The 27,543-nt window shown below is 56.1% G+C and overlaps 1 protein-coding gene across 2 annotated transcripts; it reads left to right on the top strand.

The window, feature by feature from the left end:
• The first annotated feature begins 1,287 nt into the window (after nucleotides 1–1,287).
• LDLRAP1 (low density lipoprotein receptor adaptor protein 1) lies at nucleotides 1,288–27,309 on the top strand. 2 transcript variants are annotated; one of them, XM_005203109.5, is made up of 9 exons: nucleotides 1,288–1,471; nucleotides 11,992–12,134; nucleotides 12,732–12,844; nucleotides 14,760–14,874; nucleotides 20,683–20,755; nucleotides 21,130–21,216; nucleotides 21,715–21,845; nucleotides 23,285–23,316; nucleotides 25,322–27,309. In XM_005203109.5, the coding sequence occupies exons 1-9, from the start codon at nucleotides 1,381–1,383 to the stop codon at nucleotides 25,464–25,466; spliced, it is 930 nt and encodes a 309-aa protein (XP_005203166.1). In that variant the 5' UTR covers nucleotides 1,288–1,380; the 3' UTR covers nucleotides 25,467–27,309.
• Nucleotides 27,310–27,543: the final 234 nt, after the last annotated feature.

Here is a 27,543-nt window from a genome sequence, read left to right as displayed (position 1 = left end):
AAAGGATGGCAGGGTCTGGGTCAAGGTCTGACAGATTGGAAGGGTCGCTAGACAGGATCTCATCCGACTTCGCAAGTAAAGACTAAGGCCCAGACGGGAAGGAATTGCCTGAGGTCACATAGCAAGTCATTTTTAGAGCTGAGGCTCCTTTTCCCATACCTCAGAGCATAACATCAAGACCACACCACGTCTGAGGCTACCTGGGGAGTAAGATGGGCAGGGGGCAGCCCAGAGGGTCCAAGTGGAGTAAGGGAACAGGCTGAGTCTGTCGGGTGAGTCAAGTGTCCAGTGAGTCTTGCTCAGGCCAACCTTATATTCCTGCCCTGTTTCCAGCAAAGTTCTACCACCAACAGCTCTCTTTCCAAGCTCCCCCCTGCCCCCACCCCCCACTGCTGTGGTCATCACATTTCTCTTGGACAAGCTTCCTGTCTCCTGCCCTCAGTCTCCCCATCTGTAAAATGGTCTCCAAGTACTTTTTAGTGGTCTTTAAATTCTAGGCCCTCGCCTCCCACACCTCCTTACTTTGCCAACAAAGGTCTCTCTAGTCAAGGCTATGGTTTTTCCAGTGGTCATGTATGGATGTGAGAGTTGGACTATAAAGAAAGCTGAGTGGCAAAGAATTGATGCTTTTGAACTATGGTGTTGGACAGGACTCTTGAGAGTCCCTTGGACTGCAAGGAGATCCACCCAGTCCATCCTAAAGGAAATCAGTCCTGAATATCATTGGAAAGACTGATGCTGAAGCTGGAACTCCAATACTTTGGCCACCTGATGCGAAGAACTGACTCATTGGAAAAGACCCTGACGTTGGGAAAGATTGAAGGCGAGGGGAGAAGCGGACGACAGAGGATGAGATGGTTGGATGACATCACGGACTCAATGGACATGAGTTTGAGTAGGCTCCGGGAGTTGGTGATGGACAGGGAGGCCTGGCGTGCTGCAGTCCATGGGGTCGCAAAGAGTCGGACACCACTGAGCGATTGAACTGACTGACTGACTGACTCCTGAGGCGGGGCGGCGGCTCTCGGACTCTCAGCCCCCTACCAGGTGGGAAACAAGGGGCTTGGGGAGAGAGACAGAGAGGAAGAGACAGGGCGTCTACGGCTCTGCTCGAGGCCTCGGGGGCGCCCTTTGTCTAGACAGCCTTGGGGAGCTGGGCAGAGGCAGGGCGGGGCGAGAGGAGCGGCGGGGCGGGGGCGGGGGCGGGCCCATGGGCGGGGCCTGGCCGGCCTTCGCCCCGCCCCGTCGGACGTCGGCGCGGAGCTCGCGCGGGGAGGGGAGGAGCGCGGAGTCCGCGCGCCGCCTGGCCCCGGCGGAAAGTTTTCCCTGACGGAGTTTTTGGCTGCGGCGGAGGCGGCAGCGCGGCGGCCCGGAGAGGCCATGGACGCGCTCAAGTCTGCCGGGCGGGCGCTGATCCGGAGCCCCAGCCTCGCCAAGCAGAGCTGGGGGTGCGGCGGCGGCCGGCACCGGAGTGAGTGTGTGCGCCTCCGCCGGGGGCCCGGGCTGGGGGTCGCGGCGCACGGACCTCGCCTCCTGAGGGGCCCCGGAGTGGGGAGAGAGGCAGGGCCTGACCCCGCTGCCTGTGGCCCGGGAGCGACTTTCCCCGGCCCTGCGTGGTTGAGGGTCTCCGAAGGTCACGTCCCCACTCCCGCCCCCATTCTTTTCGGCTGTGGAGGAGGGGCAGGAGCTGGGGGAAGAAACGGGAGCTCGGGGTCCCCAGGTGCGGGCTGCAGGTCGGAGGATGTGCCTTGCGCGACCCTGGCACCTCCCCTCTTTGGACAGCCTGGGGAGGCGGGAGCTCGGCGTCTGTACCCGGGAGGTGTTGGGGGGAAGGGACGTGGGGCCGGGGGCGATTTGGGAATACACCCCCACCCCGGCCCCTGCATTCTGGCGCGCGGTCGGCGGCCGGCGGGCGCCCACCTTGTCCTCTTCCCCCAGTCCAACCCACGAAGTCGTCTTTTAACTCCCTCGGGCGCCCGGAAACCGACACAGGTGCGAGCCCGGGCTTCGCCAGTACCTGCTGGTAGTTGGGGGCGGGGCTCAACCTGGGGTCTCAGGAGGTGCTTCCCACACGCGCCGTCTAGATCCCTCCTCTGGCGGGGTTCAGGTGGCCCGGCCGGCGTCCTGGCTGTGTTGGAAACCTGTTTTTATTTCTCGCACCTCGCCGCTTGAGCTCCCGAAGTCCCTGGGCCCCCGGGCGAAAGGCAGACTCTGCCGCCGCCTCCCCCAGGGGCGTCCGGGAGTCTGCGAGGAACCTCACCGGGCTCCCCCCTTCTCTCCCTGTCTCCAGTTACTCTCAGGGAACCAACCAGTCACCTGGCACCTTCCCCCGCGAGGCCTGAGAAACCCAGCCCAGGTCCCTCCTTTTTCAGGAGGAGTGGCTTGCCTGGGGTCACGCAGCGCGTTACTGGGAGATACAGAGCCAAAGCCAGGACTGCTGCACCCTCCCGCCTCCCCTGCCGACAGCCTGGGACCCTGGCCTCTCCCGCACCAGGAAGCCCGCTCTCAGTACACTCCACCCGCTTCGGTCTTGGCCTTCCAGGGCTCCACCAGGGGAGCCCGAGTTCCCTAGGCTCAGGAGAGGCCCCAGAGTGCCAGCGTGTCTGGGCCTAGGGAGTCTGCCCTGCCCCACCTCTTGCCCCATTCTGCGGTTCCAGCTGTGCCTGCCTCCTAAACCAAGAAAGACTAGCATTGGGAACATGGGCTGGTGCCTGCTGGCGGGGCTGGGGTCAGGCCATTAGGACTGGAGGAGGCCAGGGATGCACCCATCTCCCACATTTATGGATTCCCAAAATAGCTCCTTTAAATATTTGTGGGATTTGATCAGAACTTCTGAGAATGATGGCCTGTTCCAATGGGGAAACCCTGTCGTTTTCTCTAGGGATAAGGGAGGAGCGAGGACAGGGAAGGAAACTTAGGAACACCCCCTCCCTCTTCCCCCACTCAGTATGGGGAAAGGGGAGAAGTAGCCACCTTAAGTGGCAGAAGAGTTTCTCCTGCCTGCTCTGATCTTGGACAAGTCACTTGTCCTTTCTGATCCTCAGTTTTCTCATCTGCAAAATCAGGATAAAAACTCTAACCTGGCAAGGGATGTGGTTTGTTAGTTTGTTTTTATTTTTTAATTACTTTTATTTATTTGGCTGCCTTGGGTCTGCTGCCAGGGGACCGACTTTGTGGCATCTTTCCCTGCAGTGCAGCGGCCTTCTTTTTAGTTGTGGCTTGAGGGCTCCAGAGCGTGCCAGGTCAGTAGTTGTGGCACGCGGACTTAGTCTCCCCCCTTTCCCCTCCCCACCCCACCCCCCACATGCGGGAGTCTTTACCATCTGAGCCACGAGGGAAGCCCTTTTTTTAAGCTTACTTTTAAAAATGTATTTGTTTTTGGCTGCGCTGGGTCTTCATTGCTGCGAGTGGGCTTTCTTCAGTTGCGGCAAGTAGGGGCTGCTCTTCCTTGTGGAGGCCAGGCTTCTCGTTGCAGCGGCTGCTCTTGTTGCGGAGCACAGCCTTCACTAGTCGCAGCTCTTGGGCTCTGGAGCATGTGGGCTCAGTCGTGGTGCATGGGCGTAGTTGCTCTGCGGCATGTGGAATCTCCTTAGACTGGGGATCGAACCTGTGTCTCCTGCCTTGGCAGGCGGATTCCTATCCACTGCACCACCAGGGAGAGGGCAATGGCAACCCACTCCAGTACTCTTGCCTGGCAAATCCCATGGCCAGAGGAGCCTGGTGGGCTGCAGTCCATGGGGTCACTAGGAGTCGGACACGACTGAGCAACTTCACTTTCACTTTTCACTTTCATGCATTGGAGAAGGCAATGGCAACCCACTCCAGTGTTCTTGCCTGGAGAATCCCAGGGACGGGGGAGCCTGGTGGGCTGCCGTCTCTGGGGTCGCACAGAGTTGGACACGACTGAAGCGACTTAGCAGCAGCAGGGAAGTCCACAAGGTATAATAGATTCTTAACCACGGAACCACCAGGGAAGTCTCTCTGGCAGAGGTGTTGAGAAGGTTGTTGACAATAACACTTCCTTCTGGCACCTAACTGGTGGTTTCCTTCTCCCCCACTCCCCTTTCCCCTACTTGTCATGTGGGCCTTCACCATGACTCTTAATGTGGTGGAACAAGTTTGGAGGGGCTCAGAGCCTGTCTACAACTGCGTAGGAAAGGAGAGGAGAGCCCCGTTCCTCTTAGGCAGACCCCAGTAAGCCAAGAGTGCCGTCCTGGAGCCTTCTGACCCAGATGAGCCGGGGTGAATCCCCACCTGTCCCTGCTTAAGTCAGTTTTTGATGTGTAAATTGTCAGTAGCAGTAGCACGCAGTCCAGTCTTGTAGTCTGACGCGGGTGGGCTGAAAGCGTGTGTGGCCTGGCGGGAAGAGCCCAGCGAATGGGCTGGGCTTTTGTCACCTACCTTTTAGGTAGGGTTTTGCTCCCATTATCGTGTTTGCTCCTGTGAGGTGTCAGAGCAGGGATTCTTATCAGATTCATTTTTCAGATAAAGGAAGCTGAGGCTCGGGGAAGTAGAGTCAGTGGCTCCAACATGGAGCTTCCAAGAGCTGGCTCCAAATCCGTAGCCCAGGGGTCTTATCAGTGTGGCCTCATGGACTCTGACCCCGGGAGTGACTGAGGCAGGGCTGGCTGCCCCTGAGGACAGCGGTGGCCACAAGCAGAGGGGGAGGCAGTAGGGTGTGTCTCGGGTAGGAGTGCTGAGGCAGCCTGACGTGGGGTGGTGTCCCAGCCAGGCCTTGGATCCAGCCCTCAAGGTCTGAGCCCTATGCTTGCGTTTGGGGACCAAACTGAAGCCAGTGGAGTTAAGGTTAGACCTGATACCCGCTGTCCGGCTGTGACTTGCTCCTCACCCCTCAAGGTCCTCAGCTGGGATTAGTGTGATCATTGTTTTATCTGCATAGAAACTGAAGCCCGGAGTGGGGCTTGCCTGAGGTCACAGAGCAAAGCCAGCAGCAGACAAGCTTCTTTGTCCTGACCCTCACCGCCCCCTGTCTCCCAGTTACTGCCGACTTCCAAGGGGGACTCTCTCCTTCTCCCACACATGGCTTCCCCCCCTCCCCATGCCATCTCTTTGGGAACCATAAATATTCTATTTCAGTCCCTGGCCATGGGTTTTCCTTTCTTCCAGTTGCCTGGAAGGCTGACTCACCCCATCCCCTCGATACCCTTATTTCCACAAGGAGTCCCTCTGACCCTCAGGTTCCTCCAGGGGTTGTCAGGGAACTCAGAGAGAGAGAGAGAGACCAAGTAAAGAAATCTGAGGTGCAGGTTTCAGCAAAGCTGGTTCATGGTAGTGTAGGGGGTGGGACGGAGGATCTAGTCCTACTTATTTATAATGTTAACTTTGAAAGATAGAAATAAACCCCAAACCACAGTATACTGAGCACCGACTGTGTGTCGGGCACTGATAGAGGTATCAGGGAGGCTAGTGAGTGAGTTCATCTCTGCCCTCTGGGGTAGGAAGTGTGACTGGCACACCAGTGGGTGGTGTGCTTGTGGGTAGTGGTGACTCCGAGAGGAAAGATAAAGCAGGTGAGGAAATGATAGGCGGTGTCTTTGGGTTCTTCTAGAAGCAGATGCCGAGACGGGTCTGAGTACAAGTCGCTTATTTGGGAAGAGATCCCAGGAAGTATTCTTAGGAGAAGCGAGAAGAGAAAAGTCCAAAGACTGGACACCGTGAAGCCACTTTTCATTGTAGGCAACTGAGAGGCTCCCCCAGGGGGAGCTCCAGAGCAGTTACATTTCACCTGAGGGGCAGTTCCTCTCGATGGCTGCAGGGCTGCTGGAGACGGGAGCTCTTACTACCCCAGGCTGAGTGGGCATCCAGGCCTCCAGCAGCCAGAGAGAGTGGCGTGTCAGGTGGCCTGGGTGGAAATGGTACCCACCTTGGGCTTCCCAGGTGGCACTAGTGGTAAAGAACCAGCCTTCCACTGTAGGAGATGAGGGTTCAACCCCTGGGTTGGGAAGATCCCCTGGAGAAGGAAAGGGCAACCCATTCCAGTATTCTTGTCTGGAGAATGCTTTGGACAGAGGAGCCCAGCGGGCTACAGTCCATAGGGTCACAATGAGTAGGTCATGACTGAGGGACTTAGCATGGCACGAGGAGCTAAAGGCGGGGCAATGAGAGTGTCAGTGCAGGGGGTCAGGGAAGGCTTCTCAGAAGGTGACACGGAACACAGGTATGAATACAAGGAGGGAGGAATCTGGGAACAGCATGTGCAAGGGACATTTAACTGGTGGCTGGGATTTCTTCTCACGGCCTGGTGGCTGAGGGAGAGGTATGTGGCATGATGGAGTCCAGTCACCCACGGCCCACTGAAAGTGAGCCAGATGTTCCTTTCAGGCGGCATGCGGGGCAGGTTACCTGTTCTTCCTGGGTGATCCTGAGCCTGGCCCAGCTCATGGGAAGGGGCTCGGCAGACTGCAGGAGAGAGTCACAAGCACAGCTGTGAAAGTCAAGGCTCAGCATTGTGGATTCTGAGTCATGCCCAGACGCTGCTGAGCATCTTCATCTGCCAATGGGAGTCCTGATATATCCTTGACTCTTCTCTAAAGTACCACACATGGCTGTGTACACCTTTGCATTTGACCCCTGGAGTGCGGGAGACCCGGGTTCGATCCCTGGGTCGGGAAGATCCCCTGGAGAAGGAAATGGCGACCCACTCCAGTACTCTTGCCTGGAGAATCCCATGGAGGGAGGAGCCAGGTAGGCTACAGTCTATGGGGTTGCAAAGAGTCAGACACGACTGAGTGACTTCACTTCACTTTTTCACTTCAGTGACCCAACCAGTCCATTCTAAAGGAGATAAGTCCTGGGTGTTCATTGGAAGGACTGATGCTAAAGCTGAAACTCCAATACTTTGGCCACCTGATGCAAAGAGCTGATTCATTTGAAAAGACCCTGATGCTGGGAGGGATTGAGGGCAAGAGGAGAAGGGGACGGCAGAGGATGAGATGGCTGGATGGCATCACCGACTCAATGGACATGGGTTTGGGTGAACTCCGGGAGTTGGTGATGGACAGGGAGGCCTGGCATGCTGTGGTTCATGGGGTCACAAAGAGTCAGACACGACTGAGTGACTGAACTGAACTGAATGACACAGCACTCACACTTGTGATCTGCCAGGCATGGTTCTAAGCCCAGCTCGTGTGTGTACTGATAGCATCCTTACTACATTCCCACCCACACAGTCCCATGGGACTGATACTATTGTTGATACCGTTTTAAAATGTGGAAGCCAAGGACCAGGGCAGTAGAGTGACCATGAACCCCACTGCTGCTGTTATTATTTTGAGGGGGTTGGCAGCTTACAGGATCTTAGTTCCCCAACAAGGGATTGAACCCAGGCCCCTGCAGTGAAAGCACTGAGTCTTAACTACTCGATCACCTTTTTAAAAAAATCATTACTACTTTCTTTTGATAATCTTAATAACTTCTGAAATTTGCTTAGCACGTTTCACACGCTGAACCTTTTTTCTGCTGACACTCCTGCAGGACTGAGCCCATTTGTCAGATAAGGAGACTGTGGCCTGGAGAAGCAGCCCCACTCCAGGTCACGGCAGAACTTGGGTCCTCTTCTTGAGATACCACTCTGTGGCTCCTGAGGCCATCTCCCCAGCAGGCGGGAGGGGACTGGAGGCCAGGAGCCCGGTTGGAGGTTCCCTCCTAGCCCACGGATTTGGCCGTAGCCCTGATGTTCCAGCCATCAACCAGGCTGGAAGGGGCACGGGGGCTCCCTGCCCAGCCCTGACTCCCGGGCAGGGGTCCCTTAGTGAGGAAAGAGTACCATGTTTGCAGCTACAAGTCAGACTGGGCATATGGTCCATCCGTCCCCAGCTAATTCTAACAGCAGGTCATCTGTAAAAATCACAAGTTAAAATAGCACAGTTATTACACACTACAGGGCCAAAAATAACCAGGACCGGAACAGGGCTGTGGACTGAGGCCTGTATTTGCCTAGGGGCCTCTGGGAGCACTTCCTGATGCCTTGGGTTCCTCCTGGAAAGGAACCCGTGGCCTCCAGCGTGAGGTGGCTGGGTGGTGAGCGGGGCGGTTGTGGTGGCGAGCCTTGCCTCTGTCTTTCCTGAGTGCTCCCAGGTGCTGCTTTCTTCCGGGAGGGTGTGGGGCCTGAGAGAGCTGACACCTCATCAAAGAGATGATTCATGCCCAGAAGTACAGGAGGGGAGGCAGGGTTTACTGGAGGGGAAGAAAGTTCCTTCTTGGGCCTGGGAGGCCAGGGTGATAGGGGCAGGCAGGGAGAAGCAGAATGAGGCCCGACAGTGTCATTGAGCAGGCGTGCACCTCCTCCCTGCTAGATTGTGGAGGAGGCAGACGTGCACGAAAGTCCTCGAAGAGAACACACGAGCAGGCAGCTGCTTGGTGGTGGGGATATGGCTACGGGAGGAAGAGGAGGAAATCCATACCCAGAACAGAGTAGCCCCCTGCCAGGGCAGAAGAGGCCCCAGAAGGCAGAACCATGGGTGGGGCCGTGTGCTAATAAGCACATTACACTTTATTATCTCGTTATCTCATTTTATTATCTCATCAAAGGGTCAGAACAGCCCTGGGAGCTGGAGACTTTTGCTTCTCCCATTGTATAGAGGTCTTCCCTGGTGGCTCAGTTGGTAAAGAATCTGCCTGTGGTGAGGAGACCCAGGTTCGTTTCCTGGGTTAGGAAGATCCCCTGGAGAAGAGAAGGGCAACCCACTCCAGTATTCTTGCCTGGAGAATCCCATGGGCAGAGGAGCCTAGCGGGCTATAGTCCACGGGGTTGCAAGAGTCAGACACGACTTGGCAACTAAACCACCACCATTTTAGTAGAAGAGACAGCTGAGGCTCAGGGAAAGTTAATTGACATACTCAAGCTCAGTGGATTCTAGGATTAAGGCCCTTGCTCTTAACCACTAGGATATACCCTGTCAAAGTAAGGCTTTCTGGAGGAGACTGGATGGAGGGGGTTCGGTTTATCAAAAGTGAAAGGGAAAGTGAAATCGCTCAGTCGTGTCGGACTCTTTGTGACCCCATGGACTGTAGCCTACCGGGCTCCTCCATCCATGGGATTTTCCAGGCAAAGGTACTGGAGTGGGTTGCCATTTCCTTCTCTAGAGGATCTTCCTGACCCAGGGTTTAAACCCAGGTCTGCCTTCATTGCAGGCAGACGCTGTACCCTCTGAGCCACTAGGGAAGCTCCTTGGTCTAGCAAAGGGAGGGGCATTTCTGGTAGAGGGAGCTACTTGTGAGCAAAGACACAGAAGTGGGAAAGTAAGTGTTACATCATGGGGGAAGCTCTGCATGATTGGAACCTCTGTTGTGTGTACGCGCGCCTGCGTGTGTGTGTCTGTGTGTGTATGTGTGCACGCACGTATAGGAGGAGAGGAGGCTGGGCAGCCTGTAACTCCCAACAGTGCTTGTGGGCGTTACCTGTAGTGGATTGGGAGCTGGGGTCCCTCTGACTTGCTGTGTGACCTTGCACAAGTCCCATCGTTCTCTGGGCCTCCGTTTTGTCATCTGTTAAGTAAGGGGGTTGGGGTGAGGGTCTCTGAGGCTTGGTGAGTGGCCACCAGTCTACCAGGGCCCTCTTCCCGGAGCCCACAGAAGAAGGGACGGGTCAGGCCAGAGTAGGAGGATTGCAGAAAAATGCCAAGCATTTCAGAGGTCAGGGGGAACTGGGGAATATCTTGACAACAAAGAGGTCGTCCGTGACCTTGGCAGGCTCTGGCCCTTGGAATGGAGGGAGCGGAAGTGGCTTTGGAGAGGGGCCAGGAAAGGGCAGAGCCGGCGGAAATGAGAGCGGAGACGTGAAAATGCGAGGATGTTTGCCGAGGGGCAGGGGTGGATGACAATGGCACCCACTCCAGTACTCTTGCCTGGAAAATCCCATGGATCGAGGAGCCTGGTGGGCTGCAGTCCGTGGGGTCGCTGAGGGTCGGACACGACTGAGCGACTTCACTTTCACTTTTCACTTATGCATTGGAGAAGGAAATGGCAACCCATTCCAGTGTTCTTGCCTGGAGAATCCCAGGGACGGGGGAGCCTGGTGGGCTGCCGTCTATGGGGTTGCCACGACTGAAGTGACTTAGCAGTAGCAGGGGTGGATGAAGAGACGAACAAGGCCATGCCTGAGGGACTGGGATTACCTGCCTGCAGCCTTGTACTGAGAAACAGTTCAAAGCTTTTAATTCAGAGGGAATAGAGCTGCAGTGGATTAGCAATGTCTGCCGAGGACACAGGCGGCAGGCCTGGCCGTACCTGGTTTGCCATCCTTGCTCAGAGGGGTCTCAGGTTGAAAGTGGTGGTCTGGGCAGATTCCTACAGAGAGGAAGCCTCAGGAATTAAGAACTGTGGAGGGAAATACCTCTGGCTGTAGGAACTTCTCCCTGACATTTTGCTAAAGGAAGGGTAGTTTGCCTCGTGGTAAGATAGTATCACCTAGTGGTTAGGAACTTGGGCTTTAAGTGTGACTTAGACAACTGATTGGACCAATTCCTTGTTCTTTGAGCCTGAGTTTCCTCATCTGTGAGATGGGAATGAGAGAATGCTAGCTTGTATGGTAGTCATGAGTGTTAGAGTGCTGTTTTGCCCTGGGGGTGGTAATGTTCTTGGTTTCTTTGAGGGGAAGGCCCATTTTCTGAGTTCTCATCACCAAACCAGGACTGGAGCACCTCAGGGACTTTCTGATTCTCTTTGGAGGATCAAATGAAATAGACTCCTGGTTGATGGACAGAGGACGGGATCCCTTTGGGAGTCTTCTCAGTGGGGCCTGGCCTTCTTTCAGGGTAGAGGCTTAAAGGCCAGGGTCCAGAGCTGAGGATGGCGTTGGGGGCATCTCGGGCCTGAAAGCATCCTTGGGGTTGTCTGGGTCGTTCCTTCACTCGGGCATGCCAGCTTGCATGCACCAGATTCCTGTTCACCTGGGTCTCTGCAGAGCGGGAACTAGGAGCTCCTGTGAGTTCCTGTATGACCCGTACCCCAGCGAACACCACACTTCTCCTCTTGTCCCTCTGCTTGTTCAGGGCCTCTCACGTGGGTGGGGCCAAACAGGGCCTCTTTCCAGCTCTCCTTCCTTGTCTGTTTCATTACCCAGTGAGCCAGGCTCCTCCCCTCTTTCCAACCTTCCTTCCTTCAGTCATGGTCAGAGCTTGCACAGGGTCCTTCCCCTGGGTGCTGCTGTGTGCTGTTGCTGCAGCCCAGGCATTATTAGTCTCAAAGAGGAGAGAGGCCTTCCCCAAGGCCATGCAGGTGGAAGGAAGCAGAGCTGGGATTTGAACCCCAGTCTTCTGGAGTCAGGTGACCTTCATGTCATGTCTTTTGAGCAGTCACCTCCCTGTTTCCCCACTAAGCCTTACCTCACCCCTGCTCTCCTTGGACTGCTGTCTCTTTCCTGGTCTCCCCTCCTCCCTACTTCCTGGGGGTCTGCGGCTATGCAGAGAGAGGAAAACAGGCCAGGCTGGGGCCATGGGAATCACCTAATCTTGAATTCTGACTCCAATCCTTTACTCATTGGCCTTTGTCTGCCAACTTCATCTTTCTTAGCCTCAGTTTCCTAATCTGTAAAGTGGGAGTAATATCCATCTCACCAGATTGCACTGAAGATTCAATAAGAAAGCGGCATGGTTTGCCCTCAGAAAATATTAACACTGAAATCAAGAGTTTGGGCTTGAAAATAAGAGTTTGATTCTGGGCTGTTGTACTTGCTGGCTCTGTGGTCTTGGTCATGGGATTTCGCCTCCCTGGGTCTCCATGTCTTTGTCTCTAAATGGGTATGACAAAAGTGTCTGCCTCACAGGTTCTCATGAGGGTTAATGAGAAGATTTTATGTAAAGCTTCCTACCACGGTGCCTGGGATATGCTAGAAAACGTTAGCCCTTCATTAAAGATAAAAATGATAGATAGGGGGACCCCAGTGTCCCTTGCTGGGTCTTCCTAGGAGATGGGGGCTGCAGATGCTGGCCTTATCCATCAGGGTCTGAGGGCCTGTCCTCCTCTGCCCAGAGCTGCCTGAAAACTGGACAGACACGCGGGAGACACTGCTCGAGGGTATGCTCTTCAGTCTCAAGTACCTGGGCATGACGCTGGTGGAGCAGCCCAAGGGTGAGGAGCTGTCAGCTGCCGCCGTCAAGAGGATCGTAGCCACGGTGAGCCCAGTCAGGGTGGGTTGTGGGAGCTCCAGGCGGGGGGCTAGCTCCTGCGGGGGCGGGTAGCACCCACTGCCTGCCTTATGACCTCAGAGACAGGGTAGCCCTCTAGGACTGATCGCCTCCCCAGCTCTCGAGTGAGCACGTGCCCTCGGAGTCCGCCTCTCCTGGTGGTCTAGGCCCCCCTCAGCTCAGACCCCAGCAGGTATAGCGGGTGGAGTGTGGAGTCCCCACCCTGCTGGACTCTAATAGCCCATTCAGTCCTTAGAGTCTGACACACCTGGCTGTGTGTCCTCGGGCCAGTGCCTTAACCTCTCTGAGTCTGTTTCCTCCCGAGGCGAAACCCTGCCACCTGTGAGGATGACTCGAGGTGCCGTGCTTGGCAGACGGCAGGTACTTCGTGAGCGACCCGTGTCTCTGTTTTTATCAGAAGAGGGTGTTGACCGAATTATCTTCCCCATCGCGTCTCTGCCAGTCACCCGAACTGAGGCCTTCCGAGGGTCTCGCATCAGGGGCTCAGAATGGTGGGGAGCCACCCACGAGGGTGGGTCCCAAGTGCGGGCAGGTAAGGCTCCTCTGACCCATGTCTGCCCCAAGGCCAAGGCCAGCGGGAAGAAGCTGCAGAAGGTGACTCTCAAGGTGTCGCCCCGGGGGATCATCCTGACGGACAACATCACCAACCAGCTCATTGAGAACGTGTCCATTTACAGGTACGCTGAGCGTCGCCCGGCTTCCCTCTGCCCCTCAGGGTGGTGGGTGGAGTGCTTTGTCTGAGCCCGGCTCTACCACTGCCTGTCTGCGCGACCCTGGGGCCTCAGTTTCCTCATCTGCATCTGTCGGGGTGGAAACAGATCCCGCCCCAGGGGCTGCTGTGAAGCGCCGAGCGCCTGGCTCACAGCGAGCGCCTGGCTGCATGGCTGCTGCTGCCGTCACTGGTTGCAGCCACCCTGGGACACCCCGCGCCTCCCCCCTTGTGCTGCTGAGTCAGGCTTGGAGCAGACAGCAGCGCCGTCACTGCCTTTTTCGCTGGGATTACAGCAGCTCAGCTCTGGACATCTGGCCAGGCGTCCAGGGAGGCCTCCGGCGCATCTGAGGCCAGAGCGTAGACAATTTCGGTAGTGGGTGGGGGCTGGTCACAGGGCGACAGGCCCGGCCCTTGGAGCCTCAGGCCATCCCCACCTCTCTCTCAGCTGGTCAGTTGTAGGACTTCAGAGCTGGGAGACAGACAACTCAGGTCCATTTTCCACCTGGGTAGCTGAGGCCCAGGGAGGGAATTGCTCTCATGGTGAGGTCATGACTGAGTTGAGCCCAGGACACCGAGGGCAGAGTTGTGTCAGGCCTCGCGTCGCTACACCCTCTTGCTTCATCTCCAAGCAGTGGCTCAGCCAGCTAGAGCACAGACCAGCCTGGGGTTGGGGTTGGGGTGTGTGGAGGGATGGATGTAAGCTATGGGATCGTTGTAGAGTTTCTAGCTTGTGTCTTCCTCTTCCCTTCCTAACTCTGCCTGCCTCCTTCACCCAGCGTTTACCTGCTCTGCTGAGGTCTGTGCCAGGTGAGGGGATAAGACCCAGCCTGCCTTCAGGGAGCTTCTAGTTGAGGAGGAGATGGAAGGGAGGAACGAGACAGAAGTGTTTCCCAAGAGGCCAGAGAAGGAGAGGCCTGCCTGGGGTTACCTGGGAAAGCCTCTCCTTGCTGAGGCGTGAAGAATAGCAGGATCTATTTGATTGATACCAAAGACCCAGGGCATTAAGGAGACCGGCTCCCCAGAGTTGGAGAAGAGGCAGCTGGGAACCTGGCGCCCCCTCCCTCTGCCCACTTGGGGGTTTTAAATGGTCCTGATTGATCCCTTTGTAGATGCCTGTGATTGAAGCTGGGGCCACGTGAGTCAGGGAGTCTGCAGAGCTCCTGTCCCACCTCTGGGCCCACAGCTCCTCTCCCGACAGGGATTCCCAGGATGACTAGAGGCCTCACAGAGGGATCAAATGGGGTGAGGGGGTGTTTCAGGTGGGGGGAGCTGCCTCGTAGGCCCCCACCTTGCTCCCAGCTCCTTTTCCCCTGGCCTGAGCCCCAGGAGCTCGGTTATCAGTCTCAGTCATCCTGGGAGCGATGGGCCGGGACTCCTCTGACCTGTGATCAGAGGGAGGGCAGTTGGGGAGCCTTCAGGTGAAGGGCATCCTTCTCCCGCTTCCAGCCGGTCAGCACAAACCTCCGTGAGGCAGCATGGCAGTGGCTATGGCCCCCGGCCCACTAGCTTGGTGGTCTGTTAGCCTTAGTTTTCTCACCAGAAAAGTGGGGGTGGTACTAGAACCCATCTCAGAGGGCAGTTGTGAGAATTCAGTGAGATGCCATCTAGAAAGCTGCCTGGTGTGCAGTAAGGGTTCAGCTACCATTGTTTGGGGATGTGGGCTTCCTCCAGTCTTTCCCATCACTCCTTCCTGCCGAGCCTGGGTTCCCTCCCCTCACCTGTCCCACCACAGCTGGCCCAGGACACCAGGCCCAGAGTCCTGCCCTGGTGGAATGGGACGGCAGGCTGTCTGGACCTCAGGGGATACGCTCTAAGGGCCGTCCTGGATGTGGTCAGGCCCCTGTCCCAGAGGCTGGTGACACTTCCCCCTTGCCTTTCAGAATCTCCTACTGCACGGCAGACAAGATGCACGACAAAGTGTTTGCCTACATCGCGCAGAGCCAGCACAACGAGAACCTCGAGTGCCACGCCTTCCTCTGCACCAAGCGGAAGATGGTCAGTAGGGGGAGGCTGGGCTCGGGCAGCGGGAGCCTCAGCTTGGGGGCCCTGATGCAGGGGAGGCAGGACCCAAAGGGGGTATCAGTTAAAAGTCTGAAATCCCTGGGAACCTCAAGTGGTTGCTCAGCTGAGAGCTGAGGGCACCCATGCAGGGCTGCAGGTCACCCGGCAGGGTGGACTGCCCGCAGCTGTCCCAGTGAGTACCTGGGGCCCCTTCTGCTCTGTCATATGATTTGATGGATTTGAAGTCTAGGAGAGGTGGTCTGTCCCTGGTATGGTCTGGGGATGCAGGGCCTTACAGAAATTAGTGTTTGGAGACTGGCGATCAGAGGGGCCCAGGGTGAAAGGCAGAGGTAAGGGCCCCCAGAGGACCTCACTGGCTGTGGCCAGACCAGTGAGAGAAATGGCCCTATGTTGGTACCTACTCTGCTTGTTTCAACGGTCATCTCTAAGGTATCATCTCGTTTGCTCCTCAGAACAACTCTGCGTGATGGGTGCTGTAACTGTTGTTTTTATTTTTAATGAGGAAACAGCCTCACAGAGGTTGGCTGTCTTGCTCAAGATAACATAGCCAGCCAGGCAGAGGGAGGGTCTAAACCCACGTTTCTTCCCTCCCTGTGTGACTAAGGAGCCTGGAGCCCCTTACCCATTTCCAGGCCACCCTGATCACATCTGGCTCGGGCGGGTGGGACCTCGGTGGTCTCTGGGCTTTTGTCTTGAACTTCGTGGCAAGCCGCTGGAGTGAGTCAGCCTTTGGCATTGAAGTTTTTGTTTCTGAGGCCCCCGAGGTCTGAGCATCCACCCTGTAAGGAGCTTCCTGACATTTATTGATTTAGTATTGTCCTCGGTTGATCTCTGTGTCCGAAGCCTAGAGCCCCAGTTCCTGTATCCTAGGATGCTTAAAGCCAAGGAGACAGGATCTGTTCAGCTCCCCCCGTCATCAGGGACACATCCAGGACGTTCTGACATTGAGGTGGCCCACAGGCTTTCTGCCGCCCCTCAGGGCCAGCAGTGGCGCGCCGTCCAGTCTCCCTCTCTGTTTCTGTAGCCACTTTGCTGTTCTGACTCTCGCCCTCCTGCCTCGCTCTCAAGGCCTTTTGTGATTGGGCCTGCTGGGTAATCCAGGATAATCCCCACCTCAGAGTCTTTAACTTAATCACACCTGCCAAGTTCCTCTTGGCATGTAAGGTTCACAGGTTCTAGGATTAGATTGTGGACATCTGGGCTGGGGAGGGGTGGGCAGGCGGGCTTCGCTTGTAACTCAGCTGATAAAGAATCCACCTACAATGTGGGAGACCTGGGTTTGACCCCTGGGTTGGGAAGATCCCCTGGAGAAGGGAACGGCTACCCACTCCAGTATTCTGGCCTGGAGGATCCCATGGACTGTGTAGTCCATGGGCACCCAATGAGTCGGACGCGACTGAGCGACTTTCCCTTTTGTGGAGGGAGGGATGTGGTTCAGCCTGCCTCAGGTCCTGTGGAAGGAGCACTGTCGGAGAAGCCAGGCCGGGGGCCTGATCCCAGCCTGCGGCTGCGGGTGAGACCCTGCCCTCCCCTGGGCTGCGTGGCCGGTGGCGGGATGCGGGGCCGCCCCCATGGCCTCCTGGATTGCTCGCTCAGTTCCCAGCCTCCTTGTGCACCTAGTTTCTTCGCTGCAGACTCAGTGTCGCCAGCCGCTCGCCTGGGCCTCGTGATGCCCTGGGTCCCTGAGCTGCAGTGGCTTCTCCCGTGACAGCCTTGTTCCCCACAGAACAAGCTTATTGTGTCCCCATTGTTTGTCTCTTCCTCCGCACTGAGCAGAGCAGGCACTGGGCAGGGGCAGCTGGCCCTCGGCCATTGCTGCAGAGCAGGGGCTCCCAGCATGCAGGGACTTCCTCTGGGGTGGGGAGGTCGGGGGTGAAAGAGAGCGAATGCTGGCCCAGGGGCTACGGGAGCCTGGCCTGGGGCCAGAGGACTTTAGACGAGCTTGAATGAAGCCAGTCTGCCCCAGGCTGAGAGGTCAGGTTTACTGGGGAAAACAGCCGGCCACTGCTCGGTGCTGACAGCAGAGCCAGCGGCAGAGGGCCGGCTCCTGCTGGACGCCCAGCCCCTGGGCTCTTCGCTTTTCTCGGCCCATTCTCATCTGCATCAGGAGCGGCTGGGTCTCGGCTTGTCCTTCTCCAGCCTTTCCCACCTGGCCTCTCCGATTCCGGCAGGCCCCTCGGAGAGACAGCCCAGCCCAGGGCAGTGTAAATAGACCATCTGACACGCGGGCGGTGCCCTTGTGGCTCCCAAGGCCTCAGCCAAGGCCGGACTTCCATTGTGTTATGGCCTCGTGGTCTGGTCGCATTGGAGATCCCGAGACTCTCAGGGCAGAGAGGGTGTGGCCGACGAGGAGGGGGCAGAAGGTGAAATGGGTGGCCCGGTTTCTGCATCCCTGCTGCCGGCAGGTCCCTCCACAGACGCATGCTGCTCCCTGTCCTGGGCAAAGCTCTGTGCCAGGCCCTGGGGACCCAGGGGAGGGAGGCCACAGAGAGGAGAGCCAGGAATCAGTTACTGGCACACAGGGAGCTTGGTTCTCGGGTGGTGGTCACTGTCATGCTGGAGGTCATGAAGACTTCTCGGAGAAGGAGACATTTTGAATTGGGCTGTGAGGGATGAGTAATAAGTGGGAGGAGTTTCGCAGGCCAAGAAAAAGGGGACAGGGTGGTGAGAGGGTGGGTCACTCCAGCCCAGGAGTCATCAGCACGTGCAGAGGCACGAGGTGCAAACTTGAGTGATACATTTTGGTGGGGGGACTCAGATGCCGCTGGAGCCTGGGTGGGTGGCACCTCAGGGGAACCTTGAATTTGGATGTTGACGCAGCCCTCAGTCCTTTTGGCCAGTGGCCCAGAGTCTCCACATCCCCACCCTTCCTCGCTGGGCTGCCTGAATCAGCAAGAAGCCAAGACCCACCCAGATGGAGGGGCAAAGGGGTCCCTTTCTGGGTCGCCCACCAGTTCAGCTCAGCATGGGCGGCACAACCACCAGGCCTCTCTTCCCCGGAGGCTCCTCTTGCTCATGGCCAGGATAAGATTCTCTACAGAGAGACGTTTTTATCTGCCCACCTGGGAGCCCTCAGCCTGCACCGCAGCCTCCGGGCTCGGACGTGAAGGTGCCATCGCAGCGTCAGCGGGGAGCCCAGGGTTGCAGTACAGGTAGACCCCCTAACCCTGCCTGGCTCAGGCGGGCAGCGCTCCTCTCCCTCTCAGGACAGGGGCATCCCCCAGGTAATCCTTTGGTGCAGCAGTTAATGCTTCTGGGCAGCAGGGCTGTGCAGGCACCCGGCCCCATTTGGTTTGAGTACCCAGCTGGGATCCTGGATTCCACAGTCCTGGCCCAGGTCTGCAGCCCTAAGCCCGACGGTTCCCTGTGAGAAGCTGACCGCCTGGTTATCCGGAACAAGACAGGGACATGAAAAACTGGGCAGGTAATACTAGGTCAGGTAATAAGACAGACCCACAAGCCAGAGGCATTCAGGAGGGGCGGACACCTGGCATGTGGAATCAGGGAAGGCTTTTCTGTGGGCAGACGTGAACAGTCCTTCCATCTCATGCTGGTGCCCAGATTCCTGCAGTCGCCCAGGAAAATGGGGCCTGTCCCCCCTCCCAGTCGCTGTCCAGCCTGGGCTTGCCGCCACCTGCAGGCATCTGAATCTTGAGTTATATTTGGTTTAACTTGTAGCTCAGGACTTCAGGGTGAAAGGGCAGGGATGTATGCAAATGAGCAGGCAGATTTATGCAAAAACAGCATCAGGCCTGTGTCCCCAGATTTCCTGGAGGCAAAAATAATGGCATTCCCATCTCGCTGCCACACTGGGTGACCAGCCCTTGCTTGGGTGTATAGTGATCTGACTCTGGCTGGTAATTAGCCCATATTTTTAGTTCATGGGCAATTCTCAATGGTAACTGGGTCTATTAAACTTGATTCAGACGTGACAGCTTAAATTGTAAACAGCTGTGAAGAGTTTCATACTTAATTACCATATTTAAGTTTTGCCATAAAGCACCCGTACTTCTATCAAAAATGTAAATGACGGAGACATTCAAATGAGATTTTGTACTTCGTGAAGTTTAATTGGCAGGGATCAGTCAGCTTGTTTAGGGATTTTAAATTTTAAAGAAGAGTTTTAAAGGCAGTAGCCACAGATTCATTTCTCAATTAAATTGAGTTGTCTGGCTGAGGGGAAGGGAGTGGGGCTGAGACTGGTTAGGCCTGAACTTGTTGTGTACTTGAAAGAGTCTGGCACTTTCTTCCCCATGCCGGGCCTGCAGAGGAAGCTGCATGTCGCTTCCGGCTACAGCTGTAAGTTCTAGGACTTTCAGTCCCAGAAGTCGAGCTGGTTAACCCTGAGCTGAAATCAGAGAGGAAGGAGCTGAGATGAAAGTGGGCTGAGGGTCGGTCCTGGCTGGAGTGTGAGGCCTCAGAGACCTGTCCCCAGGCAAATGCAATCCAGCCAGCATCCTAAGCACCCCTGGAGGGCTCTGGAGATCAGGGGTGTTCAGAGTTGATGCTTGCCTTTAGGGAGCACCCAGTTGGGGTGACATAGGCAGGCAAGCATGGGCTTTGCTGGTGTCTCAGTGGTAAAGAATCTGCCTGCAATGCAGGAGACACAGGTTCAGTCTCTGGGTCAGGAAGATCCCCTGGAGGAGGGCATGGCAACCCACTCCAGTCTTCTTCCCTGGAGAATCCCCATGGACAGAGGAGCCTGGCAGGCTGTAGGGTCGCAAAGAGTCAGACGCGACTGAAGCGACCTGGCAGGCAGGCACGCAAACTGTTACTACTTTCGTATGATGCCACTAGAGAGAGGGGGCAAGGCTGTGGGGGCCCAGTGCCTGATGTCATGTGGCGTGGCCTGGCGTAGCATGGCATGACCTAAGAGGTGACGACATTTCAGTTGGGCTTAAAGGGGTGGATGGGAATCCTCCAGGGGTTGAGGGCCAACGTGTGGCCTTTCTTTATAAGTAGGTGATGGCACTGGATGGTTTTAGTCTTCTGCCGTGGGCCCTTATTGACATCTTGCTCCTGCCAGGAAATGACTTCCCTGGTGCAGATGGTAAAGCGTCTGCCTACAGTGCAGGAGACCCAGGTTCGATCCCTGGATTGGGAAGATCCTCTGGGGAAGGAAATGGCAACCCACTCCAGTACTCTTGCCTGGAAAATCCCACGGACAGAGAAGTGTAGTAGGCTATAGTCCATGGGGTCGCAAAGAGTTGGACACAACTGAGCGACTTCACTTTCACTATCCTGCCAGGAAATAAAGAGCCTTTCTGGCATTCAGTTGCAAGCCCCTTTGACCCGCCATAGTCCTGACCAGAGTCTAACCTGTGGCTCATTCAGGCAGTGGCGGGAGCCCTTTCCCAACTCTGGCTTTTCTGTTCTATAATTCTAAGGGGTAAGTAACTCTGTGAAGTCCTCAGGTCATTAGGGAGGATTTCTTGGAGTAAGTAAGCCTCACGGTTAATTAATTGCATTTAGGGAAACTCAAGGGGGAAGGAAAAAACATGGCGGTGAATAACCATTGCCAAGGTGAGGGGTTGAAGTACCGGTGGGAACCTTGGCTGGGCTCCAGGTAGTGATGATGGGGCCTCAGCTGCCTGGGGAAGGTGTGGCCCCTTTCCTTACAGGCTGCTTTGGTGATGGGGAGGGGCTGGGGTTCCACCTCCACCCATCAGACATTCCAGAGCCAGGGTGGGCCTGGCCTGGAGTCCCAGGGCCTCCAGTGGAGACTTGCTGTTACCTGCCTAACACTGTACCCCTCCCCCGACTCCACTTCCTGTTTTTTAGGCCCAGGCTGTCACCCTCACAGTAGCCCAAGCCTTCAAAGTTGCCTTTGAGTTGTGGCAGGTATCCAAGGAAGGTGAGTCTTGTTTGTGGATGTAGCAAGTGGGTGGTGGGGGTGGGGGTGTTGAAGAAGACCAGTTGAGCAGTAGGGGCAGGGCATATGGTAAAAGGCTCTGGAGTCAACTTCATCTTCATCACGTACGTGGTTTGTGGCTTTGGCCAAGTCCCTGCACCTCCGAGCCTCAGTTTTTCCATCTGAAGAATTGGGAACAGCTGTCTCCCTCCCCCAGGGTTCTTGAGTAAATGAAATATGCCGAGTTTCTTTCCTCCCTTCTGGAGACATGACACCTGGCTCCCCTGAGATGGGCCACAGCCTGCCCCTGCCCAGAGGTGGCTAGGGCTGGAGTGCCGGGCTCAGGGACTCCCAACACGCTGTGCTTGGTCCCACAGAGAAGGAGAAGAGGGAGAAAGCCAACCAAGAGGGAGCAGACGTCCTGGGCGGGAGCCCCCAAGACAGCGCCCCTTCGTTGAAGAGCCGTGAGTCTTGAACTGGGGAAGGGGCCTGCCCTTCATCCAGAGCACCCCCCTACCCTGGCCACCTCCCTCCTGGGCCGGGGTCAACTCCTAGGTTCTAATTTTTATTTTTTTGTTAAACTAATAATAATTATAGATAAATTAGCAAATGTAGGTAAAGGGAAAAAGTGACTTGCTGAGGTGCATGTCCAGATGTCTGCAGATACAGAGATCTGGGTATGCGTCTCTCCCTCCACACTTTACAGAACCTCAATGCCTGTTGTGAACATGGGTTCCAGCCTGAATCACGAGTGGGACAGAGCATCCCACCCCGTGGGCTGCTGTGCAGCTGCCTCAGGAGGTTCCAGGGTGGGTCTCGGTGGTCTGGATGATGGGCCTGGAAAGGCCATGCCCTAGGAGGGAGTCAGGACCAGACCAGCCCAGGAGACACCAGGGTGGGGCCCAGAGGCTGGGCTGAGGACAGGAGCCTCCCCTCCCCCTGATGCACCTGACCTCTCATAGTGGTCGTCACTGGAAACCTGCTGGACTTTGAAGAGACGGCCAAGGCCCCGCTGTCCACGGTCAGCGCCAACACCACCAAAGCGGACGAGCCACCGCGGCCTCAAGCCTTAAACAGCAGCAGTGTTGTCTGGGTGAGTGGCCGTGGGGCCTGGGGATCCCCCACAGATCCAGTGAGCCTCGGCCTGGTCCTCGGTTCTACGGCAGCTCCTGGGCAGGCCCTGACACCCACTTCTTGCAGGCCTCTAGAAGGTCCTGACCCTAGCAGCACCCAGGCACCGGGTAGGAGATGAACAATGTCCCTCTGAACCTAGGGCTGTGTCGCCAACAGGCTTGGCTCCCAGTAGCACTGTCTCCTCACAATGCCTGGCCTCTTGGCCCGAGCATCCAGCTCTGCCCACTGCAGGACCAGCCAAAGGCCCCCTTGTTCTCACTGTGGGCCGTCCTCTCCTGACGCCCCCTCCCCCTCGGCCATCTGAGTGAGGAGCCTGAGACTCAGGCAGGCAGCCTGGCCCTTGACTGGCTCTGTGACCCAGGGCAAGCCCCTGACCTTTCTGTCTCAGCTCTTTCACTTCCTCAGTGATGATCATGACCTCTGCCTGAAGAATTTTCCCGAGGAACCTGATTTTTTTTTTTTAATAAAAAAATTTTTAATTCATTTATTGATAATTTCAGACATGAAGTATTACAAAAACAGTACACAGAATTCCTGTTCCCCTTCATATAGATTCCCCAATTGTTAACATCTTACATAACCGCATTACAAAGATCAAAATCATTAACATTGACACAGCACTGTTATGTAAGCTACCAGCTTTGATTCCCTTTTCTCCACTTGTCCCTCCAGTGTCCTTTCTCTGGTCCAGGATCCACTGCAGAAGGACGTGTTACTTTACTTGTAACATCCCTTTAATTTTTAAAAATGTGGACCGTCGAGGGACTTGAATAACTGCCAAATCCCACTGCCTGTTGGGGGCCACCCAGAGTCCCCCGAGCGGGCACCGTGAACTGGTCCGGGAGCCAGCCTTGCCACCTGCCTGTCCCTCAGGAGGCTGCGGAGGGAGTCTTGCCCAGTTTTGTTTTGTTTTGTTTTTTTCCCACCTAGGCTGTGGGATTCCTGCCACCAGCTATCCCTCATGAGCTTAGAATCCTGGCTCAGCTTTCGAAAGTGGGTAAAAGCAAGAAAACCTTCCCCCCACTCTCTCCCTCTCGGATCCGGAAAGCCGCAGAGATCATTCAGTCCAGTCTCCTCATTTTATAGAAGGAAAAGCTGAGTCTCAAAGAGCAGCAGTGACTTGCCTCACTAAGGTGTCGCCGAGTTGTGGCAGAGCTGGGAACTGAACCCCCGGGCCTCTGGGCACCCAGGGGCCCTCTTTCCCATCCCAGATTTGGATCCCTGTGCTGAGCTGCTGATGGCAATAGCCAGGGGGAGGCCTTCCTGTGTCCGTTCCCCCAGGGCCCCGCCAGACTCCGCCCGTCCTCCTGCGTGTTCGGTCCCCGTAGCCTCCCAGGGCTGTGGGCACGTGCTCCCGCTCTGAGGGCTCTCATCTCCTGCTTTGTTTTCCCCAAGGAGCTGGATGACGGCCTGGATGAAGCATTTTCAAGGTAACATTAGCTGGGCTCTTGATGCTGGGGAAGGAGGCCTGGCGCTTGTGGGGGTGGGGTGGGGAGCTGGCTTCCAGGGCTCTTTGCTGTGTCTGAGAACATGAATTCTGACCTTCTCCAGAGGGAAAATCTCAACTTGAATACGTCCAGGGGCGGGGAGCTTACTGCTCAGCCAGGCCTGCTAAAGTGTCCTTGCGGGTGAAATCCGAAGCTATTTTTGCTCATGGCTGCTTGAGCCCAGTCTGAGCTGAATTGAGCGCAGTGCAGCTCAGGTTGGCTTGCTTTTCCTGTGCCTGGTGTGGCCTTCAAAAATGGGCTTTTGATGCAGGTTTTCTCTGCTCCCAAGGTTTTGCCTCTATGGAAAGGGGCAGGCAGGGAGAAGGCAATGTTAAATTAAATCCACTGCAGACCATGGGGTCGCTAAGAGTCGGACACGACTGAGCGACTTCACTTTCACTTTTCACTTTCATGCATTGGAGAAGGAAATGACAACCCACTCCAGTGTTCTTGCCTGGAGAATCCCAGGGACGGGGGAGCCTGGTGGGCTGCCGTCTATGGGGTCGCACAGAGTCGGACACGACTGAAGTGACTTAGCAGCAGCAGCAGCAGCAGCAGCGTTGACTTGAGGTGGGAATGAAGCCCATCAGGAGATAGGTGGTGTAGCCGGAGGCTGGTGCATTTCCCCTTTTTACCAGGATTCATCTCGGTCCATGGCTACCTTCAGCTCGGGGACACACCACCATGAAGGTGGGCTGAGGAGAGGCCTGGGCAGCTCAGGGTCCCAAGTCAGGCCTTCCTTTCTCCCTTGGGACCCCAGCAGCCCCCTACAGCCGTCTCCCCGTTCCCCATCACCTTCCTGCCAGAGCCAGTGGGAAGCTCGGCCCAGCGCTGGTGGGGGTGGGGAGCGGCAGGTGTGGCCCCTTCATTATTCTTGTGGCCATCTCTCCTGCTTCCCTGGCTGACTGCAACCCTCCTGTTTGAAGGAAATCTTTCATTTGCTTTTTCCAGATTACTGAAGTGTCATATGCCCTTAATTAACAACTTTGAAAATCAGCAAAGCATTAAACAGGAAATAACACCATCCCATAATCCCACAGCCCAGACTTTGGGGCTTAACTCATGCTGATCCTATACATATGCATTTTTTTTTTTTGCCTTGATCAGCTCATGATATTTGTGTTTGGGGATCCTGATTTTTCACTCTACGCTGGTATATATCGGGAGCATTCCTCCAGGCTATTAAAAACTCCTTGTAAACACCTCATTCATCGATTGCCTCACATTCTTTTAAGGATGTGGGCTGTAATTAACTCTCCGGATTTTTTTGACATTTAATTGTGCCCCTTTTTGAATATACTTTGTGAACGGTGCTGTGTTACACGTAGTTAGAGCCAGTGGTCTTCCATGGTTGCCACAGGCCCCCTCTCACGCACTCCCCTCTCTGCCCTGGCACAGCTGCGCTTTCTTCTCTTTCCTGGGCACTTGCTGATAGAGCCGTGGGTGCCCTGGCCTCTCTGTGGTGGGAATGCCACTGCCTGCCCCACAGTTTCCTGAGCAACTTGACCCTCAGGGGTAGACTCTGGTGAGAGGTTCCACCTCTCCCGGCATCTGGGGCTTGCTTTCTTTTCTCTAAAAAAATAATTTTATTTATCATTTTTGGCGCAGTGGGTCTTCGTTGCTGCAGGAGCTCTTTCTCTAGTCGTGTGCAGGCTTCTCACTGTAGTGACTTCTTTCGTTGCCGGGCATGGGCTCAGTAGTTGAGGCACGTGGGCTCAGTTGCCCACATGTGGGATCTTAGTTCCCTGACTAGGGGTCAGACCTGTGTACCCAGGTGAATTCTAACCCCTGGACCACCAGGGAAATCCTGGGTCTTTCTTCTTTGTCCCCGAGTCCTGCCGTTTGCCCACCCATGCTTTCTCGCTTCTGACCCTGGTGTTGGACTGTCTCCTCGGGCCCCCACCAGTCCCTTGCCTGGGCCCCCAGCTTACACAGCTCTGCCTTGCAGGCTGGCCCAGTCTCGGACGAACCCTCAGGTCCTGGACACTGGACTGACGGCACAGGACATTCATTACGCCCAGTGCCTCTCGCCTGTCGACTGGGACAAGCCTGACAGCGGTGGCGCCGAGCCGGACGACCTCTTCAACTTCTGAGGCCTGGGGCTGGCGGGACACGTGACGAACCAAAGCTCCCCACGTTTGGGATGGGGGCCAGCTGCTGGACCGCTCCCCCCACCGGCCACCCTTCTCCAGTCGGCAGCGCTGTCAGCCTGAAGATCAAAGCTGCAGCCAGTCAAGCAGAGGGAAGGAGATATTTTTTTTTTTAACCCCATTCTTTCTCTAAGAACTAAAAGATGCCTTGAATATTTATTCAGTGACTCCTGGTTCCAGAAGCCAGTTTGGCATCAGGCACGAGCACAGTGTGATAACCAGCTTCCCGCCCTCTCTTGTGTGAGCGCTGCTCGCTGTGGGTGTCAGGATGGTGACCAAAGCATTTCTCGTCCCTTCTCTCTGAAGGCCCAGATTTCCCTGAAGGCGCCCCTGCTCCTTACTGAAAGGAGCTGGGTCCTTCGTTTCTGCCACCCTTTGAGCATGGGAGGGCCCCGCAGCCTCGGGAGAAGACGCTTCGTCCCGCTCGCCTTCCCAGCAGGCCCCAGCAGGCTGGGGCTTGAGCTCTTGGCCCCGGGGGCGCTCAGAGAGACAGGGGCAACCCCTGACCAAAGACAGCACGTGGCAGGCACTTTAGAGCAGTTACCACAGGTGCGGGCCCCGCTCCTCGATGGTGCTGTGTTGTGTAGAGCTTTCTTTCTGCCCTTCTTCCAAGAGAAGGGGCCCAAAGTCCCCGTGGAGGGTCCCCACCAGTGCTGGGAACCAGTGTAACTGGCTGCTCACGGACTCCTAGAGTCTGCCTGCGACAGTGGGGTCATCTGTGTGGCCGCCCCCACCCTGCCCTTCCCCCTCCATGTGCTGCTGCTGGGTCTGAGCCCCACCTCCCCGTACTTCCTGAGATGACACGCAAAACCTAACACCTAGATTTGTTCTGCGACTCCTTGGTCGCAAGTTTCAGATGAGGAAACTTGAGACCACATGTGTGGAAGAAGTAAGAGTCAAGAGTAGAACCCAGATCTGGTGCCAAAGCTGCCTTCTCACCCCCACCTCTCACAACTCGCACCTCCTTTTTTTTTTTTTTCCTCTAGCTTTGTTGTCCTCCCAGGAACCAAAAAGCCCTAGCTATTTTCTGACCAAAATGTGTTTCATAACAAACCATCTGGTGCCTTTACACACAGAACTGGCATGAGCCTGTGTGCCCTGCTAACTGTCTTTCTGTTGATTTCCGTGAAAATGGAAGTGTTTGAAGTCTGCTAATTCAGAGGGTGAAACAAAACCAAACTTCGTAAGCATCACGAAGTTCCTTCCTGACGCTCCAACCCCAGGTCGGTGCCAGCAGCCGCCTGTCTTCAAAGTCTACCCCCCTCCCCTCTCCCACAGGGCTCCCGGCAAAGCCACCAGCACACCCTCCATCCTCAGGTGCCTCCCAGGCCTGGCTTTACCAAGCTTGAAGTCCTGGTGGTAGTCGGAGCAAGTTACACCAGCCTAGGAAACCCCATTTTTTTAGATTTTGCGTATCTAAGCATTGGAATCAGAGCACAGACAGAAATGCCTGGGTGAGACGTGGATGGGGTTGTCTATCAGAATGTGGCCCTGGCCCAGCTCCCCCACCCCCCGCCCCGCTACCCAGCCCACACCTCCTTGGTGTCAGCCCGTGTGTGTGTCATGAGGCAGCAGGGATTGGGCCTGACACAGGCCGCCCTTGGCACGAGGGTCCAGGAGCCCGGAGAAAGGCCGTGCTGTGTTTGCGTGACTCACAGTGGGGTCTTCATCTGGTCCCCGGCCAACAGCAGTCAGTGTGCTCCCTGTGTGTCTTACTTGGTGTTGCTGTAAAGGAATTCTAAAAACGAAAAAAAAAGTAATAAATGTTCTCTTTTTGAAATACAAAGAGCACTGGGCCGGAGCGGCCTCTGGCGGACCCTGCCCTGGGGTGGTTGGAGCGGTGGTGACCACAGGCCCAGACGTGGGCAACGGTGGTCTGTGGTCCCGCAGATGAAACCGGCAGGCCTCTTTTCATTGGCCGATGGGCTGTGCAAGGTCATCTCTGGATAGCGTAGTGAGCTCAGCCCTGGAGAGGTCTCTGAAGGCATAGGTCAAGGCCCCTAACCAGGGTCTGTGACCC

Source organism: Bos taurus, chromosome 2, assembly GCF_002263795.3.
Source record: "Bos taurus isolate L1 Dominette 01449 registration number 42190680 breed Hereford chromosome 2, ARS-UCD2.0, whole genome shotgun sequence".
NCBI classification, from domain to species: Eukaryota; Metazoa; Chordata; class Mammalia; order Artiodactyla; family Bovidae; genus Bos; species Bos taurus.
This window is presented reverse-complemented; position numbering and strand designations above follow the sequence as displayed.

Excerpts from the sequence above, each read along its gene's own strand:
- LDLRAP1 (XM_005203109.5), top strand. The coding sequence starts at position 1,381 with ATGGACGCGCTCAAGTCTGCCGGGCGGGCGCTGATCCGGAGCCCCAGC. Across the intron at positions 1,472-11,991 it reads CGGCGGCGGCCGGCACCGGA|AGCTGCCTGAAAACTGGACA; the intron begins GTGAGTGTGTGC and ends TCCTCTGCCCAG. Across the intron at positions 14,875-20,682 it reads TCTGCACCAAGCGGAAGATG|GCCCAGGCTGTCACCCTCAC; the intron begins GTCAGTAGGGGG and ends CCTGTTTTTTAG.